Source organism: Plectropomus leopardus, chromosome 6 (assembly GCF_026936395.1).
Source record: "Plectropomus leopardus strain MGB_pleo_1.0 chromosome 6, ASM2693639v1, whole genome shotgun sequence".
NCBI classification, from domain to species: domain Eukaryota; kingdom Metazoa; phylum Chordata; class Actinopteri; order Perciformes; family Serranidae; genus Plectropomus; species Plectropomus leopardus.
In genome coordinates, this window is record NC_142181.1 from 21,049,512 (window position 1) to 21,066,778 (window position 17,267).

The window sequence follows — 17,267 nt, forward strand, 5'->3', positions numbered from 1 at the left end:
GCTGACTGAAAACACTGGTTGAGAGAAAATTATGATATCAGGTGTATCAGGATTGTTAGCAGGACTTTGAGCTGTTTTCACCACCTGAACTCGGCCACACTGCTAACAGATGTTTGTATGGCCTCGCTGTCAGATGGGAACGCCGCCGAGTTTCAGTCTGTTCCAGTGAGTGTGAGACACGGGGAGAGCTGCTGTGACACAACTAAACCAAACAGTGAGACCCAGTCAATGGGTGCATGATTACAAATGAGTACACATGCATGCGCCCACACACAACATCATTATTTTCTCCACTGGTCAATAAAAAGTTGTTTTAAAGCCAATTAGCAATGAAGACTCCCTGCTGCTCTCTTTTACTGCAGTGCAGCTCAGGCTCTCTGTGGACCTGCCAAGCATACTGACACACATTCACACACCCTCCTGCTGTATGAGGTTGTACATTATGAATTGCATAATTCAGCTGAGTAACAGCATTAGTCATAAATGCAGTGATGTGTGCAGCATATGTACTGTGTGGTTTGATTAGTGCTCGCAATCGCTGTTCAAATGTTCATTAAGATTTTGTCACATATTGGATCATGACACTTCAGTACATCAGTGGAGTATATAATTGCAGCATATTTGCATAAACAGACAGAAGGCTAAAACATCTTATAGCCTGTTTCTGAGTCCTCGTCTGCAAAACGGGGTCAAGAAGTGTTTCGTTTTACTCTTAGTTAGGAGACAGGCAAACAGAATTGCGGTAAACACCAACATTAAGCGCCAAAGGCAGCGCCTTTCCTCATCATCGCCATCTCTTATTCACCTCAGCTCTTCAGTCAGTTGGAGCATCTGAGAAGCAATGGCACGAGAGGACATCTGAAATTAAAGTCAAGATGACAAAGAAGTGCAACCACAGGGGAAAACACTCAGCTAAAGCAACAGAGACAATACATTTGTATTTTCACATCAGCTATCAGTTGAATTTCTTAAGTTTCTGGTGTGATAATCCTCCTGAATATGAGCACAATATGATGTTTTGTTTCTCACTACTAAGCCGTACATTTACACAATAATGTCCCACAGTCACACTCGTTACATTGGCACCTCCTGGGCTGTTGTATGTTGGGTGGCTGTTGACTCTGCTGTTAGAGGGTCATTGTTGTTTGCCAACAGCCTGGCACGGAGGGTGGGGAGCCGGGCCATGCAGAGAAGGCACTGGGTGTTCCCCCGAGCCGAAAGTCCTTCACCCACTTTCATAGTGGAGTCAAGTAGAGGACACTTCAGCCAGACAGCAGACAGTGCTCTGCATGTTTGTAGTCTATAGAGTCAATACTAGAATGTCATGTTAAATTAATGTTTAGATTAGCTGTGGAGAGATGTGACATGTTGTCATGTTGGACACTTGATCAGGTCCATCCATAAGTCATGGATGTTAAATTAATTACAATGACATAAAATAATAAGACTTCACTGCTCAGTTATTGATCTCATCAACTAGCGCAGTCAGTGCCTTAATTAACAGGTGTATTTTTTGAGTGGTAATGTTATTATTTTTATAATTTAGTGAGGCATAGAAAAAACATAAAGGCATAAAGAGACAAAAATTTACTAAAAAGAGACACAAAAATTCAAGGAGACACAAAACCACTAAGCGACTCAAACTTAACAAAAAAAGACACAAAGAGACCAAACATTTCCTCAATAAGACGCAAAATGACAACATGACATCAAAGAGACAAAGAACAACAAAAAGATGCATAACAACTTTAAAGACACACAAACCAAATTCTATGTGTCTTGCTCCTAGGTGGTGGGGCCCCTTGCATATCTGTGCCCAGGGGCCCACTGTCTCATAATCCGCCAATGAAAATACAGCCTCATATTTTGCAGCTGCTACACACAAAAGCACTTTGACTCTGTGCAATTCATCAAACTAAAGTAGCCATAAAAGTTCAAATCTGTCATGAGTCAAAAAATCTCAAACCTCTCTAAAATTCCCACACTGTAAGTACTACCATTTTCATACCGCACGCACGCACGCACACACACACACACACACACACACACACACACTCCAAGCAAAAAGAGCCAAGAGAAAGCCACCTCATTTAATACCTCAATGTCTTCTGAGAGAGAGGCTGCCTGGTCACACGAATCTGGCAGCTGTGTTTGTGTGGAGACAAAGTGAATGGCTGCAGGGTGAAACTGTGCCACTGCGCGGCTCAGGATTAGAGCCCCGATGGCCTGTGGTGGTTCGAGTGGAGCCAAACTGGGGTATCAGTGACATGGGAGCATATTCACTACAACCTCCATATCAAAGCAAAGGGCAACGGGGAAGAGAGGGAGTCATTCGCTGCACATCTTGCTCTGGTGATCATCAGTTTTTAGTGTTAACCTTTTCATACCTGGATCGACATCACTTTTCTTGTGCCACATTCATTCACTCTCATAAGCATTAAAACCTGAGAAAACGGGTGTGATTTAATTTGAATACTGGGGGGGAAATGTAATTAGCAACTTGTCAAAAAAGTCCCGCAAATTGAGAAAAAAAAAAGGGGACAAGAAAATGCCTAGGTGGTGGGGAATTATTAGATACTGTCAAAAGCTAGGAAAAATGTCCAGAAATATTTATAGATTTATAATCCTTATAATTATATATTTAAAATCATGTAACAGAACAAAAATATATTTTTAAATGATTTTCTTTCTTTCTTTGTTTAGCACTTTCTTAAGGTCATTTTCTTATATTTTTTTCTTTTTCTTTTTTATTGCTTTTTTACGGCTGTTTTCTTGTAATTTTTTAATAGTTTCTATTTTTTTGATCATTTCATTTTAAGTTGCCCATTGCCTTCTTCCCATGCTTATTAAAGAAATGAAGCCAGTTTGCTCAGGTTTCAAAGGGATATTTAATTGTGTTTATGTGCTGAGATGCTCTGCTCTTTCCACTGCCTTTTTTTTTTTTAAAAAAAGAACTAAAATTAATCATTTTTGATGGAGAAACAACATCTTTAAAAGTGTTTTAAGTTGTGTGCTTATGTTTGGGTTTTTCACACAGAAATTCAAACTAATTAGACTTAGATTTTAGGAATTTGAAGTTTTGCGTGTGTGTGTTTAGAAAGATGTCTTATGTCTTCCTGTGCTTGAAATCTCTTGAGAGACGAGATGTGTGAAAGCCAAAGGAAAGTAGAGAGACCCATTGAAATACAAAGACATCTGGTATGTGCTGCCAGGAAAATGACAAAAGCTCTCCCTCTAGCCATCTCTCTTTACCTTCAGCAGCCCGCATCTTTTCATCCACTCATTATTACCCTCTTTCTTGCCGTGCTCGTTCCTTTTCTCCCCCCACTTCGCTCTCTGTTTCTTGCCTCTACGTACTCTCCTGCGCCGGCTCATCCTCCCCTTTAGCTGCGTCTTCCCCATATTTCATTCTCCTCTCTTGCCCTCATTTCTGCAGCTCTTGTCATTTGTGTCCTTTTCTTGCCTCCTTCCTCCTCTCATCCTCCAGCTCCCCTCCCCCATTCACCATCTTCAAACCACCACCCGCATCGCCTCCTCATCTTCTAACCCCCCCTCCCACATTATGTACACACAATCCACCTCTCGGTGTTTTTTTTGACTCCCTTCACTCTTTTGCTTTTTCTGCGCCTCTTCTTCTATTTCTTCTCCCCGGTGTGTTGTGATGGTAGCCAGGCTGGCGACAGCTGCAACAGCAGACAGTCAGGCGGTGGGCACCGGCACAGGGAGGGAGGGACAGAGGGGACGACGGTGGGGGGAGAAAGAGGGGAAGATGAAGAGACAGTCATAAGGCAGTAGGGTTGGAGGGGGAGGTTACTTTTGATCTTTTGCCTAAGCAGAAACAGAGACGTTGGGCTTGCAGGGCAGGGGGGCTGGCTGCTCAGCATCCCACGGGCCTGTATCTCATCTGTGCTGATGCACAGTCGGCTCGCCGCCACGTCAGTCAAGTCACTGTATATGCCTCCCTGACAGACAGCTGGAACCAGCAGGTTGGTGCTGGTTGTGTCTAAACAACCAGCACCTCTGAGCATACAGGGGGGATGACAAGGTGCGAAGGTGTGAGGGGAGGTATCAGCTGGGAGTGGGGAGTTTGCTGGGACCTGATTCGCTGCCTTGGCATCATGACAACAGCTGTTCCACCCTGCAGGCTACACCTGTTTCTGCATTAGAGAGGAGGAGGGTGCAAAAGCAACTGATGAGGGGAAAAGAAAAGAAGGATGGGTTGGAAAGAGAAAAAGGGAAATGTCTGCAGAAAAGTTTTTTCTGTGTGAAGTGTTCTCTGTGAAGTTTATGCCTCAAATACTGAGCGTAAAATATTTGATGTACCAGCTGGTAAAACTGGAGGCTACATTTCATTAACTGTCAAATGTTTTGTTTGTATAGATGCTCTCATCCCCATAGAGAAATTTAAATGGGCACTCCAGCTATTCTGTATTAAACTGAAATTTGGTTAAGTTGAAAGAGGCAGATTTGATAAGGTTGAATGGTCAAAATAAAGTGAGCGATTCTCAGACATTGTTACCCTGACTTTTCTTTCTCGAGTGCCACTCAAATAAAACTGAATTACTATCAGGGCTCTATAATGCAAATACTCTTGCGATATGGTATGAATCATGATACAGAGGTTACGATTCTATATATTGCAATACTGTAAACCAGACAATATATTGTGATGATTTACATTTAATTTAAAGGTTGATTGTCAAAGGTAGTGGTTTACCTTTTATGACTCTGCCTGTTTCATAGGCCTGTGTTCATTGTATTTACTTTATCAATAGGCGATGTTGTCGTGTTTGAGTGGAGTCCAATTTATTTTGTAGGCATATAGGCTTACAAAATAAATGTCTCTTTTAAAAGAGATTTTTTTATCTCAATGTGACTTAAAAAAAAATGAAAATAAACAAACGGCTGATAGATTACAACCGTGACGGAAAGAGGGGTTTGTGGGTTTAAACACAACACAATATAAACTACTGCAACAAATCTTTGCATGACAATAAATGAAATCAACAGCGTTTCTGAAAATCGATACAGTTTCACAAAACAGAATATCATATCGATATTTTTTCACACCTCTGAATACTATGATTTCCATAACGCATCATTACACATCGTGGATGCATTCTGTCCTGAGCAGCACCCCATATACAGAGGTTGTATCCTCGCAGCAGCGGCCGCGGGTTCAATTCTGGCCTCGACCCTTTGCTGCATGTCGCCCCCTCTCTGTCTCTCCCCCTTTCACGCTTAAAAGCACCCAAAAAATCTTTAAAAAAAAATAAATAAATAAAAAATAAAATATATATATATATATATATATATATATATATATATATATATATACAGTATATACTTTGCAACATGGCTAAGCTGTTACCTACAGTTTTCAAGTGGGATCTTTGTTTATTTGTGAAATACAAATTTCCTTTGGTATATTTGGCTCTTGACCTTTGGGGGTCATCTTGGCAAATTTTGAGACTATTTCAGATGCTGATTAATTTTGTCATCTTGCTAGTGTATCTGTGAGCCTGTAAGGCGCGGTCAATTTGTCCTATCAGCTGTAGTGCTGGACTGCTGCTAACTGACATTAGATAGAGCGAGTCTGAGTCATGAAATTTTAAAAATCCTTGTCTGAGAATAACTAAAAATAATTTATGTTGATGCATAATAAATACAAAGGGAACAAACATCAGATTGTTTTAATTGTTTCCCAATGAAGATGTCCTAACTTGCATTGTGCATCAGCAAACATGCAAGCGATGTGCTGCTTGTTGGAAAAAACGCTCTCCCTGGCTCTATTTTGGTGAAACTTTGCGCACTTCCAACCTGTTTATAGAGAAACAGCAAGCCGTTGCTTTGGCTCGCTCAGGGCTCGATAGGCTCCCTGAATGTTGTCACATGGAGTTTATCTGGACACTTTTTTCGTGCTCCATCTGCCAGAGTGTACTCCTCGCTGTATGCGTCGAAGAGCTGTTAGACTCTCTCTTCCTTATGAACCGACAAATCTGTCAGACTTCACATCCAGCAGTATGTGATGCAGTTGTTTCTTTAAAAAAAAGGTGCTGTCCCAAAACCCAGTCTAAGATGCAAAGCCAAAGAAAACCATATACAGCTGCTTTCTCAGGATGAATTGTGCTTCTGACCGTGACATGTAAAATCAGCGGAGTGCTCCTTTAAATAGAAAATTAAGGGGGAGAAAAGAAAAAGAAAACAAAGCATCCTCATAGGGGCGTGAGGGCTTTCTTCTCCTCTTTCCCAGCATCACAGTATCGGTCTGTGACCTCTGCCCTTGTTACCATAACAACAAGTTAATGACACAGCAGACTGAACTGAGCCAAAATAACACGAAACAATAACAGTTAACCAGTCGAGCTTTGTGTGTCCTTCACTGTTTAGACTGAAGATTTGCATTTGTGAAGTTTATATGTTCACTGAGTTTCTATTGTAAGCTTTTGTTTCTTACAACTTACGTTGGGAAATCAAGATAAAGCACAGAGACACAGAATGCATTTGTCTTTAAATGTGATGGTAACATTTGATTTGTAATTCTGCCAAAATGAGAAAGTTCAATTTTAACATTTGCACCTACTTTAGTTTTCTTGATAAGAAATAAGAAATGATAAGAAAAGGTGTATTAACTTGTGACAGCACAACAGCAGGATCGTCTCACTAAATACAAACTAGGATAGTAAGAGCCCCAGAGAAATCTTCCTAACATATACCTGAACTTGAGCTTTTTTTGCACTAAGAAGTCACTATAAGTGAAGAAATATGGTGGTTTAGACAAGAGAAAGCCAAAGAAAAGAGATTCTTCACAAAGTCACAATGCAGACATAAAACTAAGGATTTTTTTTCTTTATCTCAACCCTGTGGGTTTGTAGTGGGATCTGTTGTGTGTCCAAGCTGCATACCCTCATTACCCTGGTTCTCTTCTGTGGGGACTTTCCAGATTGCCAAAGATGTTGGTTTATGGTGTTACAAACATCAGTGTATGTGGCTGTGACAGAAATACCATCACTTAGAGGACATTTTATTGCATTCCTCAGTTGTGAAATATCTGAGTGGGCTAATGTGTCACCTGTGCTCACTGCCCTGACTAACCAGTGTGGAGATCATTAGTCCGGTTAAAGCCTTGCTCGTTACTCCCACATCTGTGTTTGAACAGTGACTCAGAGCCATTTCTCAACACTTAGCCAGGGTCAGGGTACAAGGTTGGAGAAAAGAGTGACAGCGGTTTAAAGGTTAAATCAACATTTTATCACATGGTGCAGGAAACTGCTGCCCTCTCTGATGGCTGACAGTGTGACAGTCAGCAGGTGTTTTTGAGAGATAATCAATATTTTTCACAACTGATCAATAATGCTTAGCTTTGAAAGAACTGCAACATGCCGTAAAGTTTCAAACTATGTGCCCTTAACCACGCAGGCCTCCTCCAAGTCTACACTTGATGATAGACGAGGGGTTTGGATCACCAGAGGCACAACGATACGATATTATCACAATACTGAAGTCATGATACAATATTATTGTGATTCAAAAAATGTTGCGATATACAGAGTATTGCGATAATATCTGTTATGACATCATGCAATTTAATGTCCCCAATGATAAACTTTGTCATGATTTATTTGATCTAATAAGCTAATGTTTTCAATTTGTGTCACTGTAACAAAATTTCCAAGAAAATTGCAGCAAACTACTGACAGCTATAGCTGCCAGCATCCTACCATTATTTTACAGTGCCACTACCGTAATGAACTTCAACAGTATATTAATGCTAAATTTATTACAGTTTTCTACAGCAGAATGTGAGGTTTAGCGTTATATGGCAGCTGACCTGTGGGTCACAAGATAATTAATGATGGCTGCATGTGGCTTCTGTCATTCTGTTTGGCCAACTACTTGTAAAATAAAAAATAATGCATGCTATGAAAGAGCAGTCTTTTGTTTATGTAAAGGGTTGTTTTTTGGCCCAAAAAAATAAGATTTACAGTGTTTAACTGTAGTTTGAAAAAATGGCACATTACTGTGAGAATTTGGTTGTATTTTTAATGTAATGGAATGAAAAGCAAATTGATTTTAATTTTTGCAAAGAACTAAATCAAGTCGCTTTTTCATTCCACTAGTAGGCTACCAAAAGCTTAATTTGTATTTGTAATATTAATTACGCCAACATTATTTAAAAATTTTCAAAAAACTTCTAAAATTATAACTTCCAGTCTAACTGGAAGTAATTGTGGCGACATAAATTTGACATTTACTCTGGTTAAAGATCAAATAACTTCTGACTTTCAGCCTCAGCTGTACTTAAGTGTTAATTAGCAAACCTTATCATGCTAGATTGCTTAATTAAAATGGTACACATGGTAAAAATAATGACTGTTAAACACGAGCATTATTACTACTGCAAGTTTACTTTTACTTCACTGCTCAGGCTTAAGATCAAAAACAAAGTTTGGACCGAATTCCTTATCCATCTTGCTGATTTTTTTTCTTTGCAGCCTCACAGGGCTGCTAGACTACATTTGTTTAGCAGCTCTTTGTACGGTAGGTTACAACAGGTGATTGGTAAGATAAAGTCTGATTAAAGTTGGCTGTGTGCAGAAAGGTGTCACTGGAGGACAAACACTAAACGGGTTGTCTACTGTGTGTTTAAATGTTGACTGAAACATTAACGTTCAACATTTGATCGTGGCATTACAGAGCCATGTAGAAGCATTTATTCTTTATTTTTCATGCTATGGTGTGATTATTCAGTGACACATCCAGGCCTGTGATAATTTCCATAATGCTTGTTGCTATGAAAGACTTTGCAGTAACCAGGGAGTCAGTTGTATTTCCTGAGTTCTTCTCATTTGTATGCTGCACTCTATTTTGGGATAACATTTCCAGCAGCACTGCTTTGTGTAAAAGCCACACTATCCTTGAGGTCTTTTTTTTTCCTCCCTCATTGTAATAAAACATGCTGCGATGCCTCCGACGGCCTCGCTGGTGTTATTTGTGTATCACTGCACTTCTGTCTTCTGTGCTGCCAGCTGAATACAAACATGTTGATCTCTGACGTGTGTATGAAATGCTACTGGGAGTGAAAACCTGTGGTGGGATGAATGAATGAACATGTGCAGGTGGTGCCAAGAAGCTGCGTTGTGGCATTCTCGAGGTGTGAAAGCAACACGATGATGTTAAGAATAAATGAGGAGAGCTAAAGCAGGTGGAAACGCTGCTAAATCAGACCTCCATTCAGTTTCCTCTTTTTCTGTCCTCTCTGTCCTTTCTATCCCGTCCTCCACCTACAGGCCATCATCTCCTTTTTTCCTTTATGGATGCTCTTTGCATTTTTACACACAAAATAAACCAGGGAAGGCAGACTGTGAGGAAGACACACCCATCTAAAGCATGCAAACACATCCCGTCCTCTCGTCCTCTCCGAGTGTGCCTGGACTCCATCTTTTGTTTTTCAGAGACAGAAAAAGTGTTAGCCTCGAGGAGACAGCTGTCCCTCACACAGACGATAGCGACAGAATAGAAAAGACGACGGGTGACATTTCTGGAAGTACTTCTTCCCATTTTATACTAATGTTTCTACTTAACTTCATTAAAAGAAAATTATACTCTTTTTATTCTATTATGTTTATCTAACAGCTGAACATCTGAAAATGTCAATTTAACATACCAAAGACATAATCATCATATTATAAAATATAATATATTTTTATATATTAAACCACCGCACATTACAGAAAGTCAAGCTGCAGTCATATTCTCCATAAATAATAAAAAAAACAGCTGTCATAATTTCCTAGAAATGTTGACATGAGACAAAGCAAGATTCAATTGGTAGAGGACTTGACCTAATATCAGAGCAAACTGTCAACTTGTTACACCCTGTTTTCATCTGCAGTTTGACATTGCGTCCACTCTGTTTTCCATGGGGGAGGGGATTCGATTTTTTAAACTATATTTCTATTGTCTATTTGTGTCGTGAGATTGCGTTAAAGGGCCGCTATGATGTCTTCTCTTTATGCCTCCCTTGCACTTTAAAACAGAACCAAACAACAACGGCATCATCATCACTCCTGCTATGTATTATTCTTTAACATGCTGCTTGGTTTTTAACTGTGTTTTATTTAATAGTGGTTTTAAGGTTATTTACAACTATTCATTTATAAGTTCTATTTTGGGGCTGCAGAGACCAACGTATCAGCACGTATCAGCAGTCTAATGTCAATTAAAGTCTACACTGATGTGTAGCCATGTCAACACCACAAATAATAGTTATAATTTTATTTATATAGCAACTTCAAATAGTTTACAAAGTATTTTAACAGCAAAAGCAGAGATACTCACTAGACAAAATTAGTTAATTACCCAGTTTTTATATATATTTTGTTTATATATATATATATAAATAAATATATACTGTGTATATATATATATATATATATATATATATATATATATATATATATATATATATATATAAATAAATATATACTGTGTATATATATATATCTCAAGTATACTATATTATATTTTTACATTATATTACTACTTTAAAGGGGACTTTCTATGAAGTATAAAGTAAAGAGTATTTTTACTGTGTGGTACGGTAAGGATGCGAATACTTGTTTCTGACTATGGAAATATGTGCGGAGTGGCCTGAGATCAATTCTTTATCACTGAAACTGGTCTCCTAGCGAGCTTGTGGACAGAGCGGAGCACAGAGAGGCACACCTTTATCACGTGAAAGGTTGTGTGTGCATGTGCAAGAGTGCGTGTGTGTAAACAAAGATCGCTGTGTGTGTGTGTGTGTGTGTGTGTGTGTGTGAGTGTGTGTGTGTGAGTGTGTGAGTGTGTGTGTGTGTGTGTGTGTGTCTTAGTCTCTCCACCACCCTTTGCATACGCCTGTAGATAAGTGAGAGAGACAGAGAGAGAGAGGGAGAGATCAACCCCCAGCTGCCTCAGTGCCTATGAACTGTGTACACTCCAAATATTTCCATAGCCTGCCCTCACACGGAAATGAAGGAGGAAGTCGTACATGGAAGAGAGAGATGAGGTTTAAAGCTAACATTAACACAGAAGACATTAAAGTGACTGACAACTGGAAAATATCCACAGATCACACACTACTGGACCAGAGACGATAGTTGTGCCCTCTGGCAGAAACCTGCTGAGCACACTAGTCCGACCACACCTGTACTGTAAACATGACTGTGTTACTGAGCATGCACACCTTTTACATTTTGTTTTTGAATGTGACAAGTTTAAGATATGTCAAACTGGACCAGAAATGACACCTACTCCGTTTTTTTCTCTCAGAAACTCATTAATCAAAACCACTTTAAGGTAAACTATGCAGGAATTGTCCGTTATTGTTGGTAAACACCATATATTTAAATTTGGCCCCTCCTCCCTACACTTTACATAGGTAAACTGCAAGCTACTATTGTAGGAATGTTACATTTGTTTGTTGTAATGGAAAAGCCAATACTTTAGTAAGCTAACTGCAAACACCCACCAGGCCAACTGTGTTGTTCCTTATTCTCTCTTTCAGAACTCGCCCAACCCCAGAATTACTTTTGAAACGAGCTTTATCCACTTGGTGTCTCCTCTTGCTATTTTTGTGTTTTTTGGGTGCTGTGTCCATTATTTGCTGCTTGCCATCTGACAGTTGATTGCTACCTTTTTATAAAGTCCCAACCTCACCTGAGCACCATGCCTATAAATGTTTTGAACACAGAAAATAAGAAGAAAATCTGCAGCATGATGCGAAACATGCCATTGATTATGCAAAATGATGTGTTTTGTTTCATCCTATAGATTTGTGCTCACAGGGTTAGGGTTGCGAGAAATAGGCAATGCATTAACAGAATTTTGATTCACATTGGATCAGGGCTGTTTATTCTGACTGCAGTTCATGAGCAGTTGACATGACAGATGGCTCTTTTCACAGATTATCTGTCTCATTTAGTGCTGGGAATACAGTGAAAGTTTCAGAAAATATGACCAAAAGTTAGTATTAATTTTTCAAATAAAAAAAAGTTACAAACTGTAGCTTTACACAGTTCATCTGCACACATTCCCCCTGTGCTGCGGCACAGACCTGGTAAAAATCATCAAAGTGTCCCTTGAAATGAACAAGACTATGTAGTAATTTTTTCTCTGTTCTATTCATTATACATGTTTGTTTAATGCCTTATCTATTATTTTTATTGTCTGCAATCTGCTGTTTTTTCCTATAAATTGATTAATTGTTTGGTTCATAAAATGACAAAAAAATTGTGACTAAAAAGTGTAATACAGAGACCAAGCTGAGGTCTTCAAATTTCCTCTTTTGTCTAACTGTCAGTCAAAACCCTAAATATATTCAATGTACTATAATAAAGAGAAAACCAGCAAATATTCACATTTAAGAAACTGAAACCAGGAATCTTTTGTACTTTAGTTTAAAAAAAGCTAATAATTCCTGACTTTTTGAGCTCTCCGCTGTCTGTGTAGTTTGACCTCTTGTCAGGGAGCATTTACATATCGAAAAGTCCCAGAAGCAGTTTTTGTGTATTTTGCTGTCTGATTAGTTCTGTGTGTACAGCGCCGTCATCTTTTAACATAAACTGTTCTTCCTCTCTGCTCTTTTCCTCCCTCCTCCTCCTCCTCCTCAGTACTGATCCTGGAACCAGTGGAGCGGGACGACTTAGGCGGGCGGACCCTGAAGATCACAGACTTCGGTCTGGCCAGAGAGTGGCACCAGACCACCAAGATGAGTGCAGCAGGGACGTACGCCTGGATGGCCCCAGAGGTCATCAAGCTCTCCCTCTTCTCAAAGAGCAGCGACGTGTGGAGGTACTGCACTCCTCTCTCAGTTTCAACTTACTCCCCCCAATTTATAATGTCCTCAGGCAGACTCGTAAGGGAGACACATCTCGTGACCTTCATCATCAGCGGGGAAAGTTTCCTCAGATGCTTCAGTTATTAAATGAACTGTGGTCATTATCGTCCTCTTCGAGGATCATTATTGACATCAGGTATAACATTCAAACATAAATAAAATCAATGTTTTCCTTGTTTTTTTCATCACAGTTTCGGTGTGTTACTGTGGGAGCTGCTCACTGGCGAGGTTCCTTACCGGGAGATAGATGCGCTGGCGGTCGCTTACGGTGTTGCCATGAACAAGCTGACACTCCCCATTCCTTCAACATGTCCTGAACCTTTTGCTCTGCTGTTGGCAGGTAAGCAGCCCGACCACCTGGATGTTTAAATGTTCAAAAAACACTTTCATGTTCCTCATATTGTCCCTGCTGGAACTCCTGTATTCACCCTATGTCTAAAAAGCTCTGTTTTAGCACCTTGCTCTTTAAGCCCCCCTCTGAAAAGCCCAGTCTGGCTCTGATTGGTCAGCGTTTCCGGGTCTTCTACACCTCTGTCTCTCTGAACTGTCACTGCAGCCAGGGAGTGACTGTAACGGAACATGACTGCACTTTCTACCGTGAATAATTATAAATAAAAGCTGTAAACACAACCAGACAACCAAAATCAGGGAGACATTATCAACATCAACAGCAAAGATTGCATGTTTTCCTAACATTGAGCATATAGTTAATTGTAGCAGTGTGAGCTACATAATGTGACCACTTGTATTAGCGTGCCTGGAGCAGATGACCATACACAGAAATCACAAGCCGACATCAGGTTGTCCCAAAAGTAGAAAAGAACATTGAGTGGTTGTAAGACTAAAAAGGTACAAATGTAAGTCCATTTATCAGAGTGCTTTTACACTACTCCTCACATTCACACACATTCACACATTGGTGACAAAGGCTACTATACAAGGTGTCACATGCTACTCATTTTAAGACTCCTGACACACCAAGCTGAAGGTCGGCCATTGGTCAGTGTCGGGCTGTTGGTGAGCACCCTAAGTTTTTGCAGTGCTTCTCAGCTGCACCGCTGGTCTGTTGAATCTGTGTCAGAGACACAGGAGTCTGTCAGTGAATGATATCAATCTGATTGTCAGTTCAGCTCAGCGCACGATGAGGGAATGAAAACAAAGAAAGCAAACAACTAAAGTCAAGACAGCATAAGATCCAAACAGACGTGTTTTATAAAGGTTATGCTATTTTTTAGCCATTTATCTCTTGAGCAGAAATGGTGCCAGTTTCCTTTTAAATGAAAAATCAGAGTACCGATGCTGCTGCTATGGAGAGTCATTTCCTCTCATGCAGGCGCAGAACATATGCACTAGATAGCAGTTGACACAGGCGACATGAGCAAATGCAACAGTCGGCCTTTGTCTCCACTAGTTGTTTGAAGTCACTCTGGTGTGTCTGGGCCTTAACTGACACACAGGCTCACACACTGACAGCACAACCATCAGGAGCAACGTGGGGTTCAGTGTCTTGCCTAAAGACATGCAGATTGAAGGACATTCAGATTAGTGGACAACCCGCTCTACCTCCTGAGCAACAGTTTGACAGGAAATTAAGTCCCCTTAGAATCCACAAATACCAAGTCGATACTTCTGTCCTTGTGGAGAAAGTGATTTACAAGTTTTAAGTTGAGAAAAACAGTTTGACAGATGTTTGTTTTTTCATTGGTGCGACTTCTTCCTTCTAGTCTCACTTGTCCCCTTCATTCATAGATGACAAGTAAACTTTCAGGAGCATTAAGTGCCCTTGTGTTTTCTCTTTTGGCATCGTACTGTACATCAAATATGGCCTCAACATGTCACTGATGATACAGAAACTCACTTTGAAAAAAGGCCCCTTGGGTGTTCAGATCCTCTCACTCTAAAATGGTTTAACCTTACTTGAATTTTGGAGGCTACAGTTGTTTTTATTCTACATCTGGGGGCTGAGATGAACGCTAAGAGTTAAAAGAGATAGAAAGCGAGTGTTTCATTAAGTTGCTTTTTATATATCCTTGTGCAGAGCTCCCCTGAGTCAAATTTCTCCTTTTCACCTTGCAAATAATCCAGGCAGCAAGTCTGTTAACAGTGGTAGAGTATTAACCAGCTCTTGTTTCACAGTTCAACACACACCTGCATTATATCCAAACTGCCTTAATGTGCTGATTCTCAAGCTACTTTAAAGAAAAATGCAGATGGGTAAGCTGCAGGCTGGATTTTAGCTTTTTCTCAAACTGTCAGCCAACTTCAGTCACCTCCCTCCGCTTCCCTCCCACTCTGCTCCTAAAGCTCTTTTCCTCCTCATTTCCCCTCTCACTCCACTTTATCTTATCCGTGTTCATCCCTTAATCTCTCCTTTGTCATCCTTTGCTGCTCCTGTTTACTCCCCTCATCATCTCGCTTTCATCTCCTCTTCCTCCAACTTTTATACTCTTTATGCTAATTTATTTTATCTAATAAAAAAATGTTACCTGCAGTAAACTACATTTTTAGCCTGTGAAACAGCTCTTCATTTGCATTTGACTTCCAATGCATGAATAGTGTCTTTTAGTAGATGGTTATGGCTGTGGTTAAGTGTTGGAGAGGTGGCACTGATCACTGCAGGTGAGCACCATGTTTCTGCAACACTGTCAGTCAGGGTTTGGCTCATGATGGGTGCCATATGTTGTGCCATCTTGCTCTCTTACATTACTGTTGTTGCCGTCTTTACTACCAGAAATGTTAAAATATATTTATATATTATATATATAGACCAAAATTCATGGTTCAATCATCTTCAGATTGTATTAACTGTAATAATGACTGCATGATGTGCTGTTCATACACTTTAAACTGTACTTATGAAGGGTAGATTGCTGAGATGGATTATGGTGAATATGCCAAAATTGTTCAGAGAGGCTCTGGAGTTGTCACTGCCGCTCCTTTAGCTTTAACAAAAACAGAGAAGCCTATTTGTGGAAGCAGAGCAGGCAGACACTGAATGTTGCTGGTTAGTGTTGTACTTTCATCACCTTGTACACATTGTACGCTTGTTGTTGGCTGTGTAGTCAAAACTCTGTTAATGCAGTGATGTTAGCTACCTAGATAACACTACTGTCAAGACAGTGTTGTCATACAAACAAAACCCACACATGCAAAAGAAAAAGGCTGGGAGTTCTTTTTTAAATTACTTGCTGGGATGAAATGATCCCCAATACTCTGTCACAGCTTTTATTCCAAAGAAAAAGGCTATGTGGTCACATGCTCTAACGTGTATTTAGCCTCAGTGAGAATGCATATGATCAGCATTCACACCCGGGTCAAATGAATCTGCAGTAGACGCGGGTCATTTGTTGATCATGTCGGGCTCCGATCAGCATTGATGGAAGTACAGCACCCATGCGAACGCGGTGATTTCAGCTCCCTAACCGGCAAGATGCAATGACTCGCCGTCACTAATTACTGTCCATCTCCTCCCAAGCCGTGCTAAAACATTGAATCAAATTTATCTGTATCGAGTTTGAAGGAGAGACTGAATAAGTCAGAGATGTATAACAAGAACGAACCACTGAAAAGTTTTCAAAGACATGTGTTCCTGCTGCTGTCACCTGTTTACCTGTTCTTCTGCCTCTCCGTGATGTTGCATGGACACACGAACAAAACAACCCACACAAAAAAGCTGACAGAAAGGCAGGCTCGTATGCTGCAGTGGTGTGTTGACTGTCAGTGGGAATGTAGTCAATCATCTGTATTTAGTGGTTTTACAAGTTTGAAAAACCTGCATGTAGGCACTATTTTTGGTGGGAAAGGCGCATTAACCTTCCTAAAAATAGTCCCCAGCAAATGCCTTATGTATGCCTGTTTTCATCATGTTTGATAACAACCACAGTGTCCACCTGTTTTAGGAAAATACTGAGTTTTTTAAAGTATAATTAAAACATATTTAGGAGCCCCTGAGGTATCTAAGCCAGGAGTGAACTGGCTGTTCACTGTGCTTGCTTTGGTTTGATGCCGTACGCCACCTTTAGTCATAGAGTTTAATGCATCAGTAAAGGATGTGCAGGCATCAGCTGCAACATAATAATCTTGTATGTTTTTGTCGCACATAAAGGTGAATAACATCAATTTCTACAATTTCCATGAAAAAACAAACACACAACTTACAGCGTGACAAACAAATTGTTGACACCACAGTAGTCAAAAACCCTTTGCCCTTCCAGGTCAAACACCTGACCCCAGTGACCTCCCCACCCGTATTCCTGAGCCCAAGATACCAGCACAGCAACACCCAATGTACACATGATGAATAACAATCAATGTCCCGTCAGTTGTCCTGGGCTGTTGCACTTTATGGTGGAGACCTGTTTTTAAAGGTTTATGTTTGTAGTAGGAA

The 17,267-nt window shown here is 40.2% G+C and overlaps 1 protein-coding gene and 1 long non-coding RNA gene across 2 annotated transcripts in view; one reads left to right on the plus strand and one right to left on the minus strand.

Moving 5' to 3' along the window:
* map3k10 (mitogen-activated protein kinase kinase kinase 10) overlaps positions 1-17,267 on the plus strand; it is a 41,974-nt gene that overhangs the window by 12,593 nt on the left and 12,114 nt on the right. Inside the window, exons 2-3 of the mRNA XM_042486758.2 lie at positions 12,654-12,834; positions 13,072-13,220. Coding sequence (XP_042342692.2) covers positions 12,654-12,834; positions 13,072-13,220 — 330 coding nt within the window. The remainder of the gene's footprint in view (positions 1-12,653; positions 12,835-13,071; positions 13,221-17,267) is intronic.
* Positions 1-17,267, minus strand: part of LOC148189362 (uncharacterized) — a 33,038-nt gene that overhangs the window by 10,005 nt on the left and 5,766 nt on the right. The window lies entirely within an intron of this gene.